Below are 15,972 nucleotides of genomic sequence, written 5' to 3'. Positions count from 1 at the left end.
ATTCTTTTTTGTTCTCTTTCCATCGACTTCTCTGCCTCTTCTACATCTTTTTCTGGTACTGATTTCTGAAGGAAGGTCTTTGTGAGCCCTGAAGACATTGTCGAGTGGTCAATTTTTTATGGGACAAGAAATTTTCATTATTAGGTATGCAGTGATGATAAAATGTTTCCACCTTGTAGGCGATACTTACATGTCCATGTATCCAATGGAGACTTTAAGATTGCTAAGTTGTCGTTCAGGAAAGAAAACAAATAGGTAAGTCAACACTGTGGTCTGGCAAACAAGAAAACAAATAGGTAAGTCAACACTGTGGTCTGGCCAACAAGAAAACCAATAGGTAAGTCAACACTGTGGTCTGGCCAACAAGAAAACCAATAGGTAAGTCAATACTGTGGTCTGGCCAACAAGAAAACCAATAGGTAAGTCAACACTGTGGTCTGGCCAACAAGAAAACCAATAGGTAAGTCAACACTGTGGTCTGGCCAACAAGAAAACCAATAGGTAAGTCAACACTGTGGTCTGGCCAACAAGAAAACCAATAGGTAAGTCAATACTGTGGTCTGGCCAACAAGAAAACCAATAGGTAAGTCAACACTGTGGTCTGGCCAACAAGAAAACCAATAGGTAAGTCAACACTGTGGTCTGGCCAACAAGAAAACCAATAGGTAAGTCAACACTGTGGTCTGGCCAACAAGAAAACCAATAGGTAAGTCAACACTGTGGTCTGGCCAACAAGAAAACCAATAGGTAAGTCAACACTGTGGTCTGGCCAACAAGAAAACCAATAGGTAAGTCAACACTGTGGTCTGGCCAACAAGAAAACAAGAAGGAACTCCTCAATACTGTAACGAGACGAACTTTGACCTGAGTCGGTCATTTTGTTAGACATGTGACTCACTGTCAAAATAATCCTTATTGATGGTACAAAGGTAAAATGACCAAGAAAAACTAAATGATCGTCGTCAAACAATGGACCGATCTTTTTTCTAGATTTCTTATCTTATCTTATATAATACAGACGTTACTTCAAAAAAAGAAGATGATTACGTCCTACGCGTCATGCATTTAGTCATGCTTATTAACCAATGACTTAAATTCAGCCAAGTCACTGGTTTTCCTGGCTAGCTCAGGCAACCCATTCCATGCTCTAATAGCACTAGTGTGACTAGGTCATTCCTTCAAAGGTAGATAACTTATGATAGCTGCTGATTTTGAAAAGTAATTTTAAAGAAATAATAGAAAAAATAGCATTTTAAGTTTATCATAGTTCAGTACATCATTTATCAAATAAAAAAATTGAACATCTCAATGGGGATTCGATTGCTCTACATTTCGTGTGGAAAGCCTATACTTAACGCAAGTGCTACGCAGCACACTTACTTAAAATAATCAAAATTATTTTTTATACTTACTTTGTATTAAATTTTCTTATAATAGTTAGATCTACTATTTTTTAAACTCATTTTTTTTTTTGCGAATATTGCTTCAAAATACTGAACTTTAAAGCAATTCATATGTTTTAAAACATCATTAGTAAAAAGTAAGAGTATTTATTGCTGACACTCTATTTGACCTTTCAAAATTCTAAATATAGTAAAACTTTTGTAAATTAAAAAAAAAGATGACTTATTTTCCAACAGTTATCTACCTTTGAAGGAATGACCTTTGGGTTTTTAATTTTCGTAGTATGTCTTTTAATAAGAAAATTTTGCATTTTATTTCAAAATAAATTTTATTTCATAATAAATAGTGCAAATTTCATATACTTACTAATATGATTTTTAAGCTAATCATTATAACAATTTAGAAGAAAAAAAAGTATTATTTGCATTTATTTTAATAAATTTTAAATTTCTTAACTAAATACAAAAGGAAAAAGTTTTTGTTTGTTCGATGGGCGTAAGGCGATTGCATGTATCATCCCTTCCACCATGTACAACAATTTTTTTTTAAGATCAGAAGTGTAACGATATAATATAAAAAATTTATAGAAATTCAACTAATTTTGATCACAAACTATGATTTCTAAATACAAGTAGAGCCCCCCCCTCCCCCTTTCAAAGGGTTTAAGTGGGAAGGTTTGTAGATGTATTTGCCCCCCCCCCCACCCCACCCCATCCAATCGGCTAACCGGGAAACGACAAAATAAAAGATAGGTGAAAATATCAATAACAAGTTTTAATTTTATAGATATTTAATTGATTCTGATAACAAGTTGTGATTTCTACAAATAAATTGACCCCCCCCCCCATTCGAAAGTTTATTTGGTTGGGGGGGGCGGGATTGATGCCATCGCCACCTCCCCATCCCACCAAATCGGCGTACATACTAGAGGGGTGTGTGAAATAATCTAAAAATAGGTTGAAAAATAAATAATTAGTATATATTATTAACATAAGGAATAAATTCTTATACAAATTGTGTCATTTCTTTACTAAAATTCGTCCTCCACCCCACCCCCACCCCTCCGATGGGTGGGGGGGAGGGTATGCCCAGTGGGGCGCGATCGGCCCTACCGCCTCCCTCGATCCGCCAGTGATGGGTACCTGACAGTAGTTAGGGAAAAGTATTAGCCTTGGTCATTGTGCTGGCCACATGACACTTTCGTGAACTGTTGGCCACAGAAAAGGATCTACTCTATAGATGGCAAGGACTTAGTTCTTTTTTTAACTTTCATTTTTCACAGAAAAGGATCTACTCTATAGATGGCAAGTAAATTTGACATTATTTTGTACTTAGTAAAGAATGAATAAAATGTAAAGACAAATTTATTTTGTAATACAAAATCTTAATTCTCACTTACTCCTACCAATACTGGGCACGTGCAATCCGTTTCGCATAGATCCCCGAAATAGTTAGGGCTGGCCCTTCATATAAAAAGCGAGCATCTAACAGGCTTGTGACAGCTCGAGACCATACGCCATAGAAGGGCTGAACACGTCTGTACGAAGTGGCAACGAGCTATTGGTCTGCACTATCCACATGCTGCGACGTTGCAGATCAGTGTTGATGCCTACATAGCCATTGGTGTCGGACAGCTGGACACCTGAGATTAACTACGTTACGCAGTTGCTTTATTTAGGTGTTTGTGTTTTCACATTTTTTTTTTAAATTTTTTTTTTGGCGTCAATCGTCATGTCATCTGTCCAAATACAATACAGAAGGACCTGTGTTTCTCATTGATGCATTTGTAAAGAGATATGTTGCAGTATGTTATTTCTTTCTGATGTTAGTCTGGCCCACTAGCGAGTCTTGTGAGATTGTGAACATTGATATTAATTAGCTGACATAGAAGAGAGTACCTGGTTGCATGCGGCCTCAGAACGAGTCAGCTGGAGGTCACTCACAAAGGCCGCAGGATATACATTTGAGACCAAAAGAAAATCCGCTGCCGAGGAGAGGCGCAGACGACGAAAGGAAAATCTTAATCAACCACAGGCGGACAATGGTTATGCTTGCTATGGATGTGGCAAAATATGTAGGTCACTGCTGGGGCTGCGTTGCCACGGGAAATACTGCATTCCTCATTAATCTTCGGACTCGAAGACAAGCCTTATTATTATTATTAATTGAAAAGCCTCAAAACATTGAGTCCCCAGATCGTGAGCGGTTAAATAGTTTTAGAGATCTTATGAATTGACAAAGTCAAAGGAAACTGAAAGATTGGCTTCTGACCTGATTTTACTACTGTTTGGTGTGAACCATAGACTATATATATACAGGACTGCCAACTGTGCGCACCACGCCTATATTATTCAATTAAATAAGTCCCGTACACCGAGGCGTCCTTGGTTGCAAGTTAGTGTTAGTAGAATGACTTCCGGTGAATTAGTTTACTATATAAAGAAACCATCACTAAAGATAAACACTAGGTTCAAATTATTTCTTAGTCATAATTTTGGTAACAGTGCTATAGACATAGCCAGATTTTTATAAGAACAAAATCTGTTTATCAACTTAAAAAAAGAGCATTTACATAGATAGTGTTCTAACTGGTTTATATATATATAATCAAAAACCCATTAAGTACTTCTTTTCAAAAACAAATTATAGTAGTGTGTATGGTCGTAGCCTATATATAGATATAGTTTATAGCCATGCTATCTTAAAAAAAACTATAAATAAATTTAAAAAAATAGGTATATAATCTAGATGTAAATATAAGTTGGTAAAGATTTCAGTGTGTAGGCTCGGGACTCAATATTGTTATTTTTTTTTAGACTGACTCATTCACAGACTTAACTTCTATCAACCATTATAAGGTATCTAGGTAATAAATGACACTCTCAAAACTGTATTGACTCTTTCATTAATCTTTTATGTAACTCATATTAATAGTATACAATGTAAAAAGAAATTGTCAAATGTGATGAATAGAGAAAAAATATGTATTATCCAAGCTGGCATCATCATTCAAACATCGTGAATGTCGTAAAATAAGTTTATACCGGAAGTACCTCGACTCACATTTTGGAGTTGAACGAAACTTATGCTTAGTTACCCTTAGTGTTGGCAGTCCTGTATATATATAGTCTATGGTGTGAACCAAGTATATAGAGCCAGAGATTGTGCTTCGACCTCTACCGTTCCATGCATCAATTTAAACAGTGTCTTGGATTTTAGGAGCCTGTTCTAGAGATAGGGTGTCAAACAAAGAAATACTTTGCACTTTGGGGCTCGACCATTTAATAAGGTTGTGACCAGGAGCGGACTGGTTATATAGGCATTCGGGCTAATGCCCGGTTGGCCGGTAACCAAATGTGCCTGTAGAGCCATCGAAAGGACCGCATGGATGCAACTATGATTGGCTTCTGACCTACGGTCAATCAAAACAAGAACAGAGCGATAAAAAACTCGTTCGTACCTCACTCGGTCAGTCTATATCAACGCCTCTCGTTGATCAGGAAACATGTAAAGGACCAAGGACCAGTGTGTAGTCGCTGAATGAACTTGTTATGTTGTGTCTGTTCTATTTATGTGTATGTTTCTGTTGTAATGTTTTTATATGAGAAAAGAGTCCTTGTAATCACAACAAATTTCCGTAAGGATCAATAAAGCAATCTTAGTCTTAGTCTTAAATATTAAATAGTTAAAGGCTTAACAATATTCTCTTATAAAAGGCGCCCTCTGAGCGTTGGGTTTAAAAAAATCTTTTTTACCGACTCTACAGTGTAACACTAATTTAATCTAACACATTTTACTGGGACTGGGTGTCAAAAAATCAGCCCAGGCTTTTTATACACTCGGCCCACAAATTGTATATCATATATTGGACGTCCAATTCTAGGTCTACCTGTCCTCTAAATCATGATGTTAAGTTTCATAATGTATCGATAACTGTAGGCATGTATACAGTGAACACTGTATCTTTATGGATGGAATGGTAAAAACAATAGACAGTCGATAGACAAGTGTATGCACCTATCTAGATACATTTTGCGCACCGTGTCAACACTGTAGAAACTTTGTAAACTTTATTTTTTCTTTGTGTAGACGTAAGACACGCAGCCATCTAGTTGTCGTCAACATGGATGACTTGTGTACATCTCACTAAAGTGTTGGTGTTGATCTGTTCGAGCTGAGCGTCTCTTTTAGGCTACTGCTCATTAACATTTGTACAACTAAGTATACTATTATTTTAATCCTATGACTGCCATGGGCGTGTAGCGTATATAGTAAATTGAAGGTGAATAGAAATATGGAACGTAAAAGAAGAAGATCCTCCCATGTGACCCAACCAACAACCAATGAGAAGAAAGCTGCTGATATGCAGGCAGGTGATGAAGCATCTATCTCGTGTCTTCCGCTGGAAATACTTGAACATATTTTTAGCTTCCTGCTTAGAAATGATCGTCTACAGGCCATGTCTGTGTGCTCAACCTGGAAGTCTTTAATCTTGAAAAGTTCACGTCTCTGGCGTAGCCAGACATACGTTTTTAATTGCACTCTGCCCATCACCCCAAAGAAGAAAGCGGACCTGCTGTTTTGTGTACAACATTTCGGGCCCCATATGCAGACACTGTCAATTAAGTGCCGACATCCATGCTTGTACATTTGCCAGAAAATGGCCCATCGATTCAGTCTGTTTCTCAATGGTTTAAAAGCACAAGCAATAACCTCGTTTAAAGTTTCAAATCTAGGATTGGGATTCACCAGAACGCCAGCGCTTAAAAATGTAAGCAGTACATTGGCTCAAATGTTCGCCAGGCAACGTTTGAAGGTCTTTGAGATGCCGAAAGCCTGCTGGCCAGCCGTCGATGGTCACACAGTTCTGGACACAGTCTTTCAAACGTCGAGAAACACTCTAGAAACATTAAACATTAATGAATATTTTTTCGATCGTAGACTGGTACATATTGACCAGGATTGGTTTTCATCGTCATTGACGTCATTGACAAAGTTAACCAAGTTATCTATCAACCTTTCCTACTTGACCGATGAACTTGTTATCTCCCTTGCTCGGGCCAGAAGGGGAGAGCTCGCGTATCTCTCTCTGTGGGTGAAATTACATTTTTCGTATACAGCCCCCGTAATACACGACAGCTGGATATACCTGGTAAGCATATAAGTATAAGGCATCTATCAATCTACCCATACAAATCCCTCTCTCTCTCTCTGTATTATTTTGTTGCTGTTGTAATAACTCTTGTGAGAAAAATGACTATAAATAGAACTTAAGACAAAGGTGTTTTTTTCGACAAAGCCGAGAACCTTTCGCTGCTTTAGTAACATCTCCCCATGTTACTCAGGTCTGTTGTGTATGTGGGTCCCGACGTCTCTCGCAATATTAATAGCTTAACTCTGCTACCATTACAAGTATGCCTGTTCCAGCTTACACAATACATTGAAACAATATCAGCTTTTCCAAAACTTTCAGCATTCTTAGCGGGTTTACACTGAAGTAGTTGGTCTAGAAATCAATTAGAACTCTCCAGTAGCTATACTTTATCGAGCCCTGTAACAGATTAATGTCGGCTCAATGCGCTGTGATAACATTACAAACATAAACACGAGAGTTAAAATGATAAACCAATCTAAAAAAGTTTTCAACAGATAAGTCTTTTATGTTCTTCTTGAATGTTGTGTAGCATGTTGTCTGTTTGAGATCAATGGGAGGGGGGGGGTGAGTTCTAAACCTTACTCCGTGCACTGAAAAAGCCCGCAGACCGTAGCTTTTGAGGGAGACACTTGGCACCACTAGAAGCGTTGGGTTCAGAGCGCAACGCTATCTGAGGGACATATGGAGTGATCAGTTCGCTAAGGTACATGGGCATATTCTTTATTCTAGATACACTGATGACAAAGTGTGTCTACCTTGTAGACAATTGTCGCTGTCACACGAAGCCAATGGAGTGTTCGCAAGAAAGCAGTAGCAGACAATTCGTTCTGGTTGTTCCGAATTCGATGTAGTCTGTTATAAATAACTGCTAGTAGGATGTTGTGTCTGTGTGCATGCCAAGGGACTGTGGTGCATAATTTTTTTATATATATATATATGCATATATATACATATACCGGATGAGTTACGGCTGTGTGTTTGTGTATAGATATATATATATTTTGTTTTTGACTTCGTTGTCAAACATTATATTCAACTTATATATATATATATATATGCATTCTTTCTTTTTAAAACAAAAGTTTAAACATTATTTTTTTTTAAATATAGGTAGCTGTTATAACAGAAACCACTTAATTTAATAATTAAATATTTTTATAAATTTATTGTTGGGAAAAAAAAGTTTTCATAAATATTTTTAGAAATATTCAGTGAAATCCTCCTCCCTTAATAAATAGTCTCCCCTGCTTTTTACTACTGTAAGTGAATGGTTATAGAAATGTTTTTTTTTTTAATGAAATATTTGCTTGAATAGTAAATTGTAAAGATAAAACAGTTCACTTTAAGAAATAGAAAAGTAGCCGTTGATCCAGAACTTTACTAGATATAATATATGAAAACGAATTTTAAATATATTTTCTTTTTTTTTTTCGATCATAATGGGACCCACTAAAAGACAAACTGGCCACACTTAACTAATAGCGGCTTCGCCCATTTAGGGGGCCTCTGACAAAAATGAAATAATTTAATTACGAGGCGTCATTTCATTTTATTTTTAGGCCTCTGAGCGGCCATATTGGGCCTATTGGAAGATGCATTGCTTTACGTGATCTGACGACAAACATTTCAAACTGACTTAGCTTCATTTACCTCCCCTGTTCTTCATCCCGACCTTTTGAACCGTGCCCTACCTTACAGTATTTGATTTCAAGTGATAAGTCAAATTTATTTTCACTAGGAGGAATATTAGTACACACTTCCGAACCTGGGGTCTAGAGGCATGGCCGGCATTAAGCATAGGCAAACTAGGCAGCCGCCTAGGGCATCCGATTGGTGGGGGCCTCTCATAGGAGCAAAACATTACTAAACTTGTATCAACTCCAGCAGAGAACTACGTATGTTAGCTAGCGACGTTCTACTCTACTAGGACTCAAGGTTTATTGACTAATGTTTAAATCTACGTGTTTGACTACTAATGTGAGACATTCCTTGTTATTTTTTAAAATAAATTGTGTAATTGTATTTTTTCGGTGTTTATCATTATTATCATTATTGTTAATATTATTTGCTTTTTTAATTTAGGGCCACTAAATTCACTTTGCCTAGGGCCTACGATTACCTAAGGCCAGCCCTGGTCCTGGGTTCGAATCTCGTTGTAGACAGGGATTTTGAATTTCGAGATGCTTACGGCGCCCCTGAGTCCACCCAACTCTAATGGGTACCTGAGTTTTGTTGGGGATGGTCGTTGTGCAGGTCACATGACAACCAGCTCATTAACCGTTAGACACCTGACATCTTCTGTCCTACAGATCGCAATATCTGAAAGGGGGAATTTACTTTTTACACTATAAGCGAGGTTTTCAAAAAAGTATTTGCAAAATTAATCTTGTTAACTCCTGCAGACTAAAGCATGTCCCGATATGGAAGTTGAATTCAAGATAGAGAGTTGGAGTTCCAAACCGTCTGAGTTAATTCCTGCCATTTTGGATTCGACACTTCCTGTGCGCAGACTAAAATTACAGATTAGTCATTCGTTTGGTCCTCTTCCAAGGCCTGCATATCAGATGGAGATCGTGTTGGATCATGTAACAAAATATTACGGGTAAGATGAATTTATTAAATTTACTTTTTTTTTAGCGGCCTCCGAATGGGGAAAAGACGCTATTAGCTTTGTGTGGCATGTCTGTCCGTCTGGCTCTCCGTCCGTCTCCTTTAGATCTTAGAAACTAGAAGAGAAAATGAAAATCGGACATCATGATATTTTAGACCATTCAAAGTTCTGATGCAACGGCTACTTTTTCTTTTCTGAAAGCGAAAAATCTAATTTTTTAAATCAATTATGCAAGCATTTGTTTTATAAAAATACACAATTTTTACAACTAATCACTATTATTAGTAACAAAACACGAAGGCTCTTTAGTAAGGGAGATACACATTGACCATTTTATTAACACATTTATGCAAATAGATTTAGATTTTTGATTTAAAAAAAAAAAAAAAAAAAAAAAAAAAAAAACATAGATAAAAAAAAATAAAAAAAAATTTTGTAATAATTATATTGCTAAGTTATGTAAGTTCTGTCATACTAAGTACTACAATTACACAAACAAAAATGTTTACTTTTTTTTTAAGAGAATAAAATCTATTTAGTATGCAAATAAGTTGGACATAATTTAAAAGAATTAATAAGTAGTTTTTCAGATTACAAACTCAAACACACACAATTCAGCAGAGCTCTGAAGGATTTTTTTAAAATGTTTTTTTCTTGAGGCTTTGAATAATCGATTGACCCATTACAAAACAATCAGAGCAATTAGACAATCATTGTAAGACATCAGTTAGGCCAGGTTCACATCTAACTTCACATTCTCTTTCACCTATTCCTTGGTCTGCTGGAACTTTGGGGCACCATACATGATCTTTCAACCTTTTTTCTCCATTCTTCTCTGTCATTTGCCTTTGATAGAATTTCATTATGATATTCTTTCTGAAAATATTGAAACCTCCCTTTTTACCTGCTTGGGTGGACCACTTCGGATAGAATTTAATACCGATATTCTTCTGAAATCATTGAAACCTGCCTTTTTTTCCTGCCTGGATGGACCACTTGGGGGGGCCAATTTTGAGTTTGTGTTCCCACACAAACTGTCTTTGTAACGTGTAACCTTGTTTCTTATTAGTTTGTATAATTAATGGGTTGAACCTTGATAGACCTGGATTTCGAAAACGGCTCTAACGAGTTTTCCTAGATATATGACAGTTTATATTTAAGGAACTCGGGTTAGACCGTTATAATTTTTCACAATATAATCATCTTAAAATTAAAATTGGTCTATTTACAACATGCGTCAGTAACTATTTAGGTCATTGTTGAGGCCGAATGGTCTTGAGCTGACACATGGGACAAATGACTGATGTAAACACTACCCAGTACCCATCAACGGTGATATGATTATGGAATGATCTAAAAAAGAAATGTGTTTTCGAGACGGCCGTGGGTCAAGTCAGTGCGAGGCAGTTAAAGTCTAATAGAGTTAAGACGAGAGCGATATTCCAGTAGCCTACAAGCTGAGTACAGCAATTTTAGGCAGACATTTGTGAAGTGTTGATGGTTGATGTGGATCAATTTTCAAGTTGAATGTAGATATTATTCGCGAGTTCTTGAATAGCAACAGTCAACAGAACAAGAAAACAATTATATATTGAATAAATCCAGATATGAACTTGAATAACAATGTATTTCCTAACAAGGGCTCAGTGTACGTCGGTCTCCTTAGTCCTCATGTCCATTAATTCTCTTCTATTTCCGTTCTCACTTTTTAATTGTCGCGTCACTACGGGAATACCCGATTAAACCCCCAACTTCTACGCGTCTTGTTATAGTAATTATAGTGTCATTACAGAAGTATTTGATTGTTTATTTATTTTATTTTTTTTTTTTTTTCATTACACGGATCTCTTTATTATGGACTCCGAGTTCGTACCTTAATTATGTTTATCAATGTATCCAGTGTTTATAGAGAAACGTTATGTAACTTGAATGTGTTTGTCCAGGGAACGGCTAGAGAGTTTTAAGCTCAAGTTTAACATCGAAGAATTCATTGATCAGTCCTTGCTCATGTTAGTCAGAGACTGTCCACGCCTAATCAAAGTTAAGGTAATTTTTTTTTTGCTTTTTTTTTTTTTTTTTGCGGGCAAAAATACGAAATAGAATGTCTGACGCTTTGAGACAAAGGAGGATATGGCCTTCTGTCATTCTACTTTGCCTACCGTAGGCATTCTGGATTTCAGACTTTGCCAGTAATGTAAAGACTTTCTCTGAATGCCGCGATGTCTGCTGGTTCTAGCAGGATGTGAGGGTGGTACCATCATAATTTTCAGTGACATTTTACAAAGCTTATATCAACTCTGTCTGGTAAAAAGTTTGTACTCGTTTTTTCTCTCACACCCAATCTCAGTTCAAGCTGAAATTTAGCACAATTATTTCTTGTATCCGACAACACAAGAATCATTTTTTTTTTAAATTAGTTCATTAACTATTGGTAATTATTTATTTTGTTTAATATCAAGATTAAGGGAAAAAAATTGTACTTGGCTGAAGTGGTGATATATGATAAATTAGTCCACTTTATAGGTCGGCGCTTTAAAGTAAGTTTCAAATAAACAATATATAAGCATACAATATTCTATTTTCATATATACCCTCACTAGCAGAGTGGTTAGTGTGTTGGCTTGAGGAGGTGTGAGCCATGAGCTTTTAAAAAAGTCATTACTAAAAAATTCACCAGATACCCCTTTCTTTCTCCCTTACCTATTTTCTCAACTTGTGTCCATATAAGTGAAAAGATCATAGCGCATTGAGAAAGCTAAAAGCATGAAATAGCGCTAAACAAAAACAATTGGTAAAAATATTTCTAATTGCACAGATTTATTGCTGTCGGTCCAGATCGTAAGACCTGGCTCAGCATGTAAACTGTCTCAAAATAGCTTTCTTTTTAGAGGCTCTCGAGAGGGGAAAAGACGCTATTAGTTTTGTGTGGTATGTCTGTCCGTCCGTCCCGTTTAGATCTCGTAAACTAGAAAGGATAGTGAAAATCCGACATCATAATATTTTAGATCATTCAAAGTTCTGATGCAACGGCTAATTTTTTTTTTAACACAGTATAGATGAGACCTCTGGGGCATCACACAAGATCAGTCAACCTTCTTTCTTCTCTGTCATTTGTCTTTTATAGCATTTCATTCTGATGTTCTTTCTGAAATTATTGAAACCTGCCTTTTTTACCTGCCTGGGTGGACCACTTCCGGGGCCGATTTTAAGTTTGTGTCTCCACACAAACTGTCCTTGTAGCCTTGTTTGTTTCTTTTTTTTCTCAGATTACAGCGGCCTACCGCTCTAGTAGGACCGCCAGAACAGTCGACAAGATAGTCACAGAAAGACGTCAGTCACATCTCAATAACAAGAGTCCACCTAACAAAAAGGTCTGCACAGACAAAAACTCTGTAGACAACACATCTCGACTTGAGGACCCCATGGAAGGACCGTCTGGCCTAAAGGGAGCGTCTCAATAGTAGACCGAAGGCGTGATCTCATTTTATCATATAGTTTGCATGTGCATGATTGGAAAAAATTTATGACAAGTTGGCCAATGTAACTTCGAATGCTCAGAGTAATTGGATACATATAAATATAAATAATAATTAACATTTTTGATAAATTCATTACATACACTATTGGTACTCTACCGACGGAGTTTATAATAAAAAAAGTATCGACTTGAATAGAGTTAAGTCTATCTATATTATGTATAATACTGTACAACTAAGATTTTTTGTTTACAAAACTTATCCCAATTTATTGCTTCTGTCTGAATGGAAACCTTACATGTTATTTCTCCTGTTTCCGATTCTGGGATCAAGTTGAAACTTTGCAAAATTATTCATTGTTGATGACAAGACATGAATCAATCAAATAATTAATCAATTATTTAATCAAGTAGTCGTAATTATGATATTGTTTTCACATAGAATATGTAGTAAGCTAAGAGGAGATAAGCCTTGCGTAGAGAATCAGGATGTTCACTAAAAACAACATTCTATTTTTATAAGTAGTTGAAAAGCTCAGAGGCTAACATGTAGCTTTTGAAAAGGCAGCACGGAATCCTTCTTCCATGTACTATCTCCCCCCTCCTCAACTGGTGATTAGGTCATAGCACACAGAGCATGCATGAGCATAAAAAGTGAGAGATATACAAAGTTTTAAAATAAATATTTCCAAGTGCACACACGCATTATTGTTCAACTAGATTTATTAAGAATTAAATACCTGATGTATTAAAATAATTGACAATTTTCATCTACTTTAAGTTTTTTTTTTTTTTTTTTTTTTTTAAAAGTATTTTATAAATCTTACTTCTTTTCATTCATTGTTAAAATCAGATTCAGACCGGTCTAATTAACTCCTATACTACAGTTGAATCTGGTTAATCGAATCAGCAGGTTATTGCCAAAACAATCAATTAAATGGATTCGAGTGTATATAGTACAAGCAAAATGTTTAAAAATAAGTTTTATTTTGGGTGAAGAACCTCAAATTCATTGTCATATATCTCAATAATGCAGGAATAAGCTGTCTTTTCAATACTAAACAATTAATGATTGATTCAGATGTTGTCATCAACTATAAATCATTATGTGAAATTTAAACTCGATTCAACAACGGGAAGTGAGAGAGAAAACGTGCATAGAACAAAATAACGGAAATAGCTCCAAATATATATATATAAATAAAATAAAATAAATTATTTTATATAGCGCTACTTTCATGCTTATAGCATGTTCAGAGCGCTTTGGTCCAATTTCAGTTGTGGACCACTGGGGTGGGGGGGGAAGGTATCTAGGAGAAGGTTTTTCCGTACTGCCCTACCAATTGATTCTTGTTTTGTTAGTACAATGCATAACTGCGCAAAGTTTCAAATTGATCTGAAAATGGATGTGACAGAAATAACGTGTACAAACATTGTACCAGACAGACAGTTTGACAAAGTGAGCTGATATATGTACTGTCCATGTCTTCGTTTCCAAAGACTTTGGATGAGTGCTGTGTTTCATATGACTGCGCAAACTCAGTTGCGACCTACATATATTCCTACATCTCATGTAGACATAGCCATTGTCCGCTTTCATCTATTTTTAGTTTTCTTTTCCTCTTCTGCGCATGTCTTTAATAGTGGCTTCTCAAATGCTTCTCCCGCACCCTTCGTGAGAGCTCTCTTTTTTTAGTGGCCAACCACTGCGAGCCATGTTCCTTCATACCAGTGAGTGCAAAATGGCGCCTGAGTTGATTTTTATAGCGCTTACGGGGGGGGGGGGCACCTCTGTTACGCCTTCCACTTTTAAGCTCGCCAAAGAAGAACGCCTTTGGAATGCGGTCGTCTTCAATGCGGGATAGTTATCTGTACTGTCAACACCGGCCTCCAGAAGAACATAGTTATGTGTAATGTAGTCTTGCCAGCGTATGCCCATCATGAAGCGAAGGCACCTTGATGGAAGCATTCGATGAGCCTTTAATGCTTTCGATAGAGCACCCAGTTCACAGAGTCATACAAAAATGTGGTGAGAACTACTGCTTTATAAACACTGATTTTTTTGTTGCTACGCGAAGAGGCCTATTCCGCCATACGACCAAAAGCGCGGTTGGGCTTTGCGAGACGGTTGTCTATTTTTCTGAAAAGTGACGCATCGTTGGACACTGTGCTGCCTAGGTAGGTCAAGTGGTCAACAACATTAAGGAGGTGATCATTCACATTGATTTGTTGATCTGGGTTAGTTCCCATTGGTAAGTTTTGTAATAAATATGTAATTTTTCCTAGTCAAAAGAAGAAGAATTATCATTAGTTTTCTATCATAAAAATAAGCACAGACCTTAATTAACTTAACAGATGTCTGTGAAATGTCTTTAAAATACATTGGTATGACAAAATAGAAAACACCAAACTGTGGGAGATGGGCGGACAGAGAAATATAGAGGTGCAGATCTTAGAGAGGAAGTGGAGATGGATTGGTCACACCCTGAGAAAAGATACCAACAACAAATCTAGACAGGGCTTAGAGTGGAACCCCCAGGACGCAAGACGTAGCGGAAGACCAAAAAGAAAGTGGCGACTCAGATGAAGTCGAGAGGACAGGAAAGTAGGCCACAATGTAGAGAAAAAAATAGCAATGCGCATGACAGATATCTTTAAAAATCGTAATGGACTGATGTCTATAATTGCACTGGACTGATATCTATAAAGTGCACTGGATTGATATATTAATAATGTACACTGGATTGATATCTATAAAGTGCACTGGATTGATATGCTATAAATTACACTGGACTGATGTCTATAACTTGAACTGGTTTGATTATCTATATTGTGCACTGGACTGATATTCTATAAATTACACCAGCTGGATATGTTGACTTTTACAAAGGTCGCTGGAGCGACATTTGATTGCCTAACTGCCTAGTATAACTGTCAAATGAAAGTTTTCCCTGTGAGGCCAACGACTCAGCAATACATTTCCCAACGATATACATTAACTGTTCTCTAGATCCACAAAGGTTTTTGAGCCCACCAATAAGGTTTCTACGAAGATCTGATTTTTGAACTGTGAACGTATAATATTTACATAAGATTTTTACCAAATTATTAAATTTTTACTACCTTTACTATTTTAACTGTGAAAAGACCTTGTTTTTAATGATTTAACTGTATAGAAGTTAGCCCTGGTTATGTAAAGGGAGAGTGATCCTTAAAGGATTACGGGCACGACATGGCCTGAATTCAAAACTCAAAACTCCAATAAGGTTTTAGTTTCCACGAAGTTTCGAGTTGAATAGAGGTATTCTACAAGCAGACAGTGATGAC

The 15,972-nt window shown here is 36.6% G+C and overlaps 1 protein-coding gene across 1 annotated transcript; it reads left to right on the top strand.

The window, feature by feature from the left end:
* The first annotated feature begins 5,475 nt into the window (after nucleotides 1-5,475).
* On the top strand, nucleotides 5,476-13,355 carry LOC106061639 (uncharacterized). Its single transcript, XM_013219821.2, has 4 exons — nucleotides 5,476-6,556; nucleotides 8,962-9,161; nucleotides 11,114-11,216; nucleotides 12,437-13,355. Exons 1-4 carry the CDS (start codon nucleotides 5,699-5,701, stop codon nucleotides 12,629-12,631), a joined length of 1,356 nt encoding a protein of 451 aa, XP_013075275.2. The 5' UTR covers nucleotides 5,476-5,698; the 3' UTR covers nucleotides 12,632-13,355.
* Nucleotides 13,356-15,972: the final 2,617 nt, after the last annotated feature.

The sequence above is a fragment of the Biomphalaria glabrata genome, chromosome 11 (assembly GCF_947242115.1).
Source record: "Biomphalaria glabrata chromosome 11, xgBioGlab47.1, whole genome shotgun sequence".
Classification (NCBI taxonomy): domain Eukaryota; kingdom Metazoa; phylum Mollusca; class Gastropoda; family Planorbidae; genus Biomphalaria; species Biomphalaria glabrata.
This window is presented reverse-complemented; position numbering and strand designations above follow the sequence as displayed.

What these genes read in the sequence shown, in the direction of transcription:
- LOC106061639 (XM_013219821.2), top strand. Translation starts at nt 5,699, where the DNA reads ATGGAACGTAAAAGAAGAAGATCCTCCCATGTGACCCAACCAACAACC. An exon ending in CATGTAACAAAATATTACGG is followed by an intron (nt 9,162 to 11,113) that starts GTAAGATGAATT and finishes GTGTTTGTCCAG; the next exon opens with GGAACGGCTAGAGAGTTTTA. An exon ending in CACGCCTAATCAAAGTTAAG is followed by an intron (nt 11,217 to 12,436) that starts GTAATTTTTTTT and finishes TTTTTTTCTCAG; the next exon opens with ATTACAGCGGCCTACCGCTC.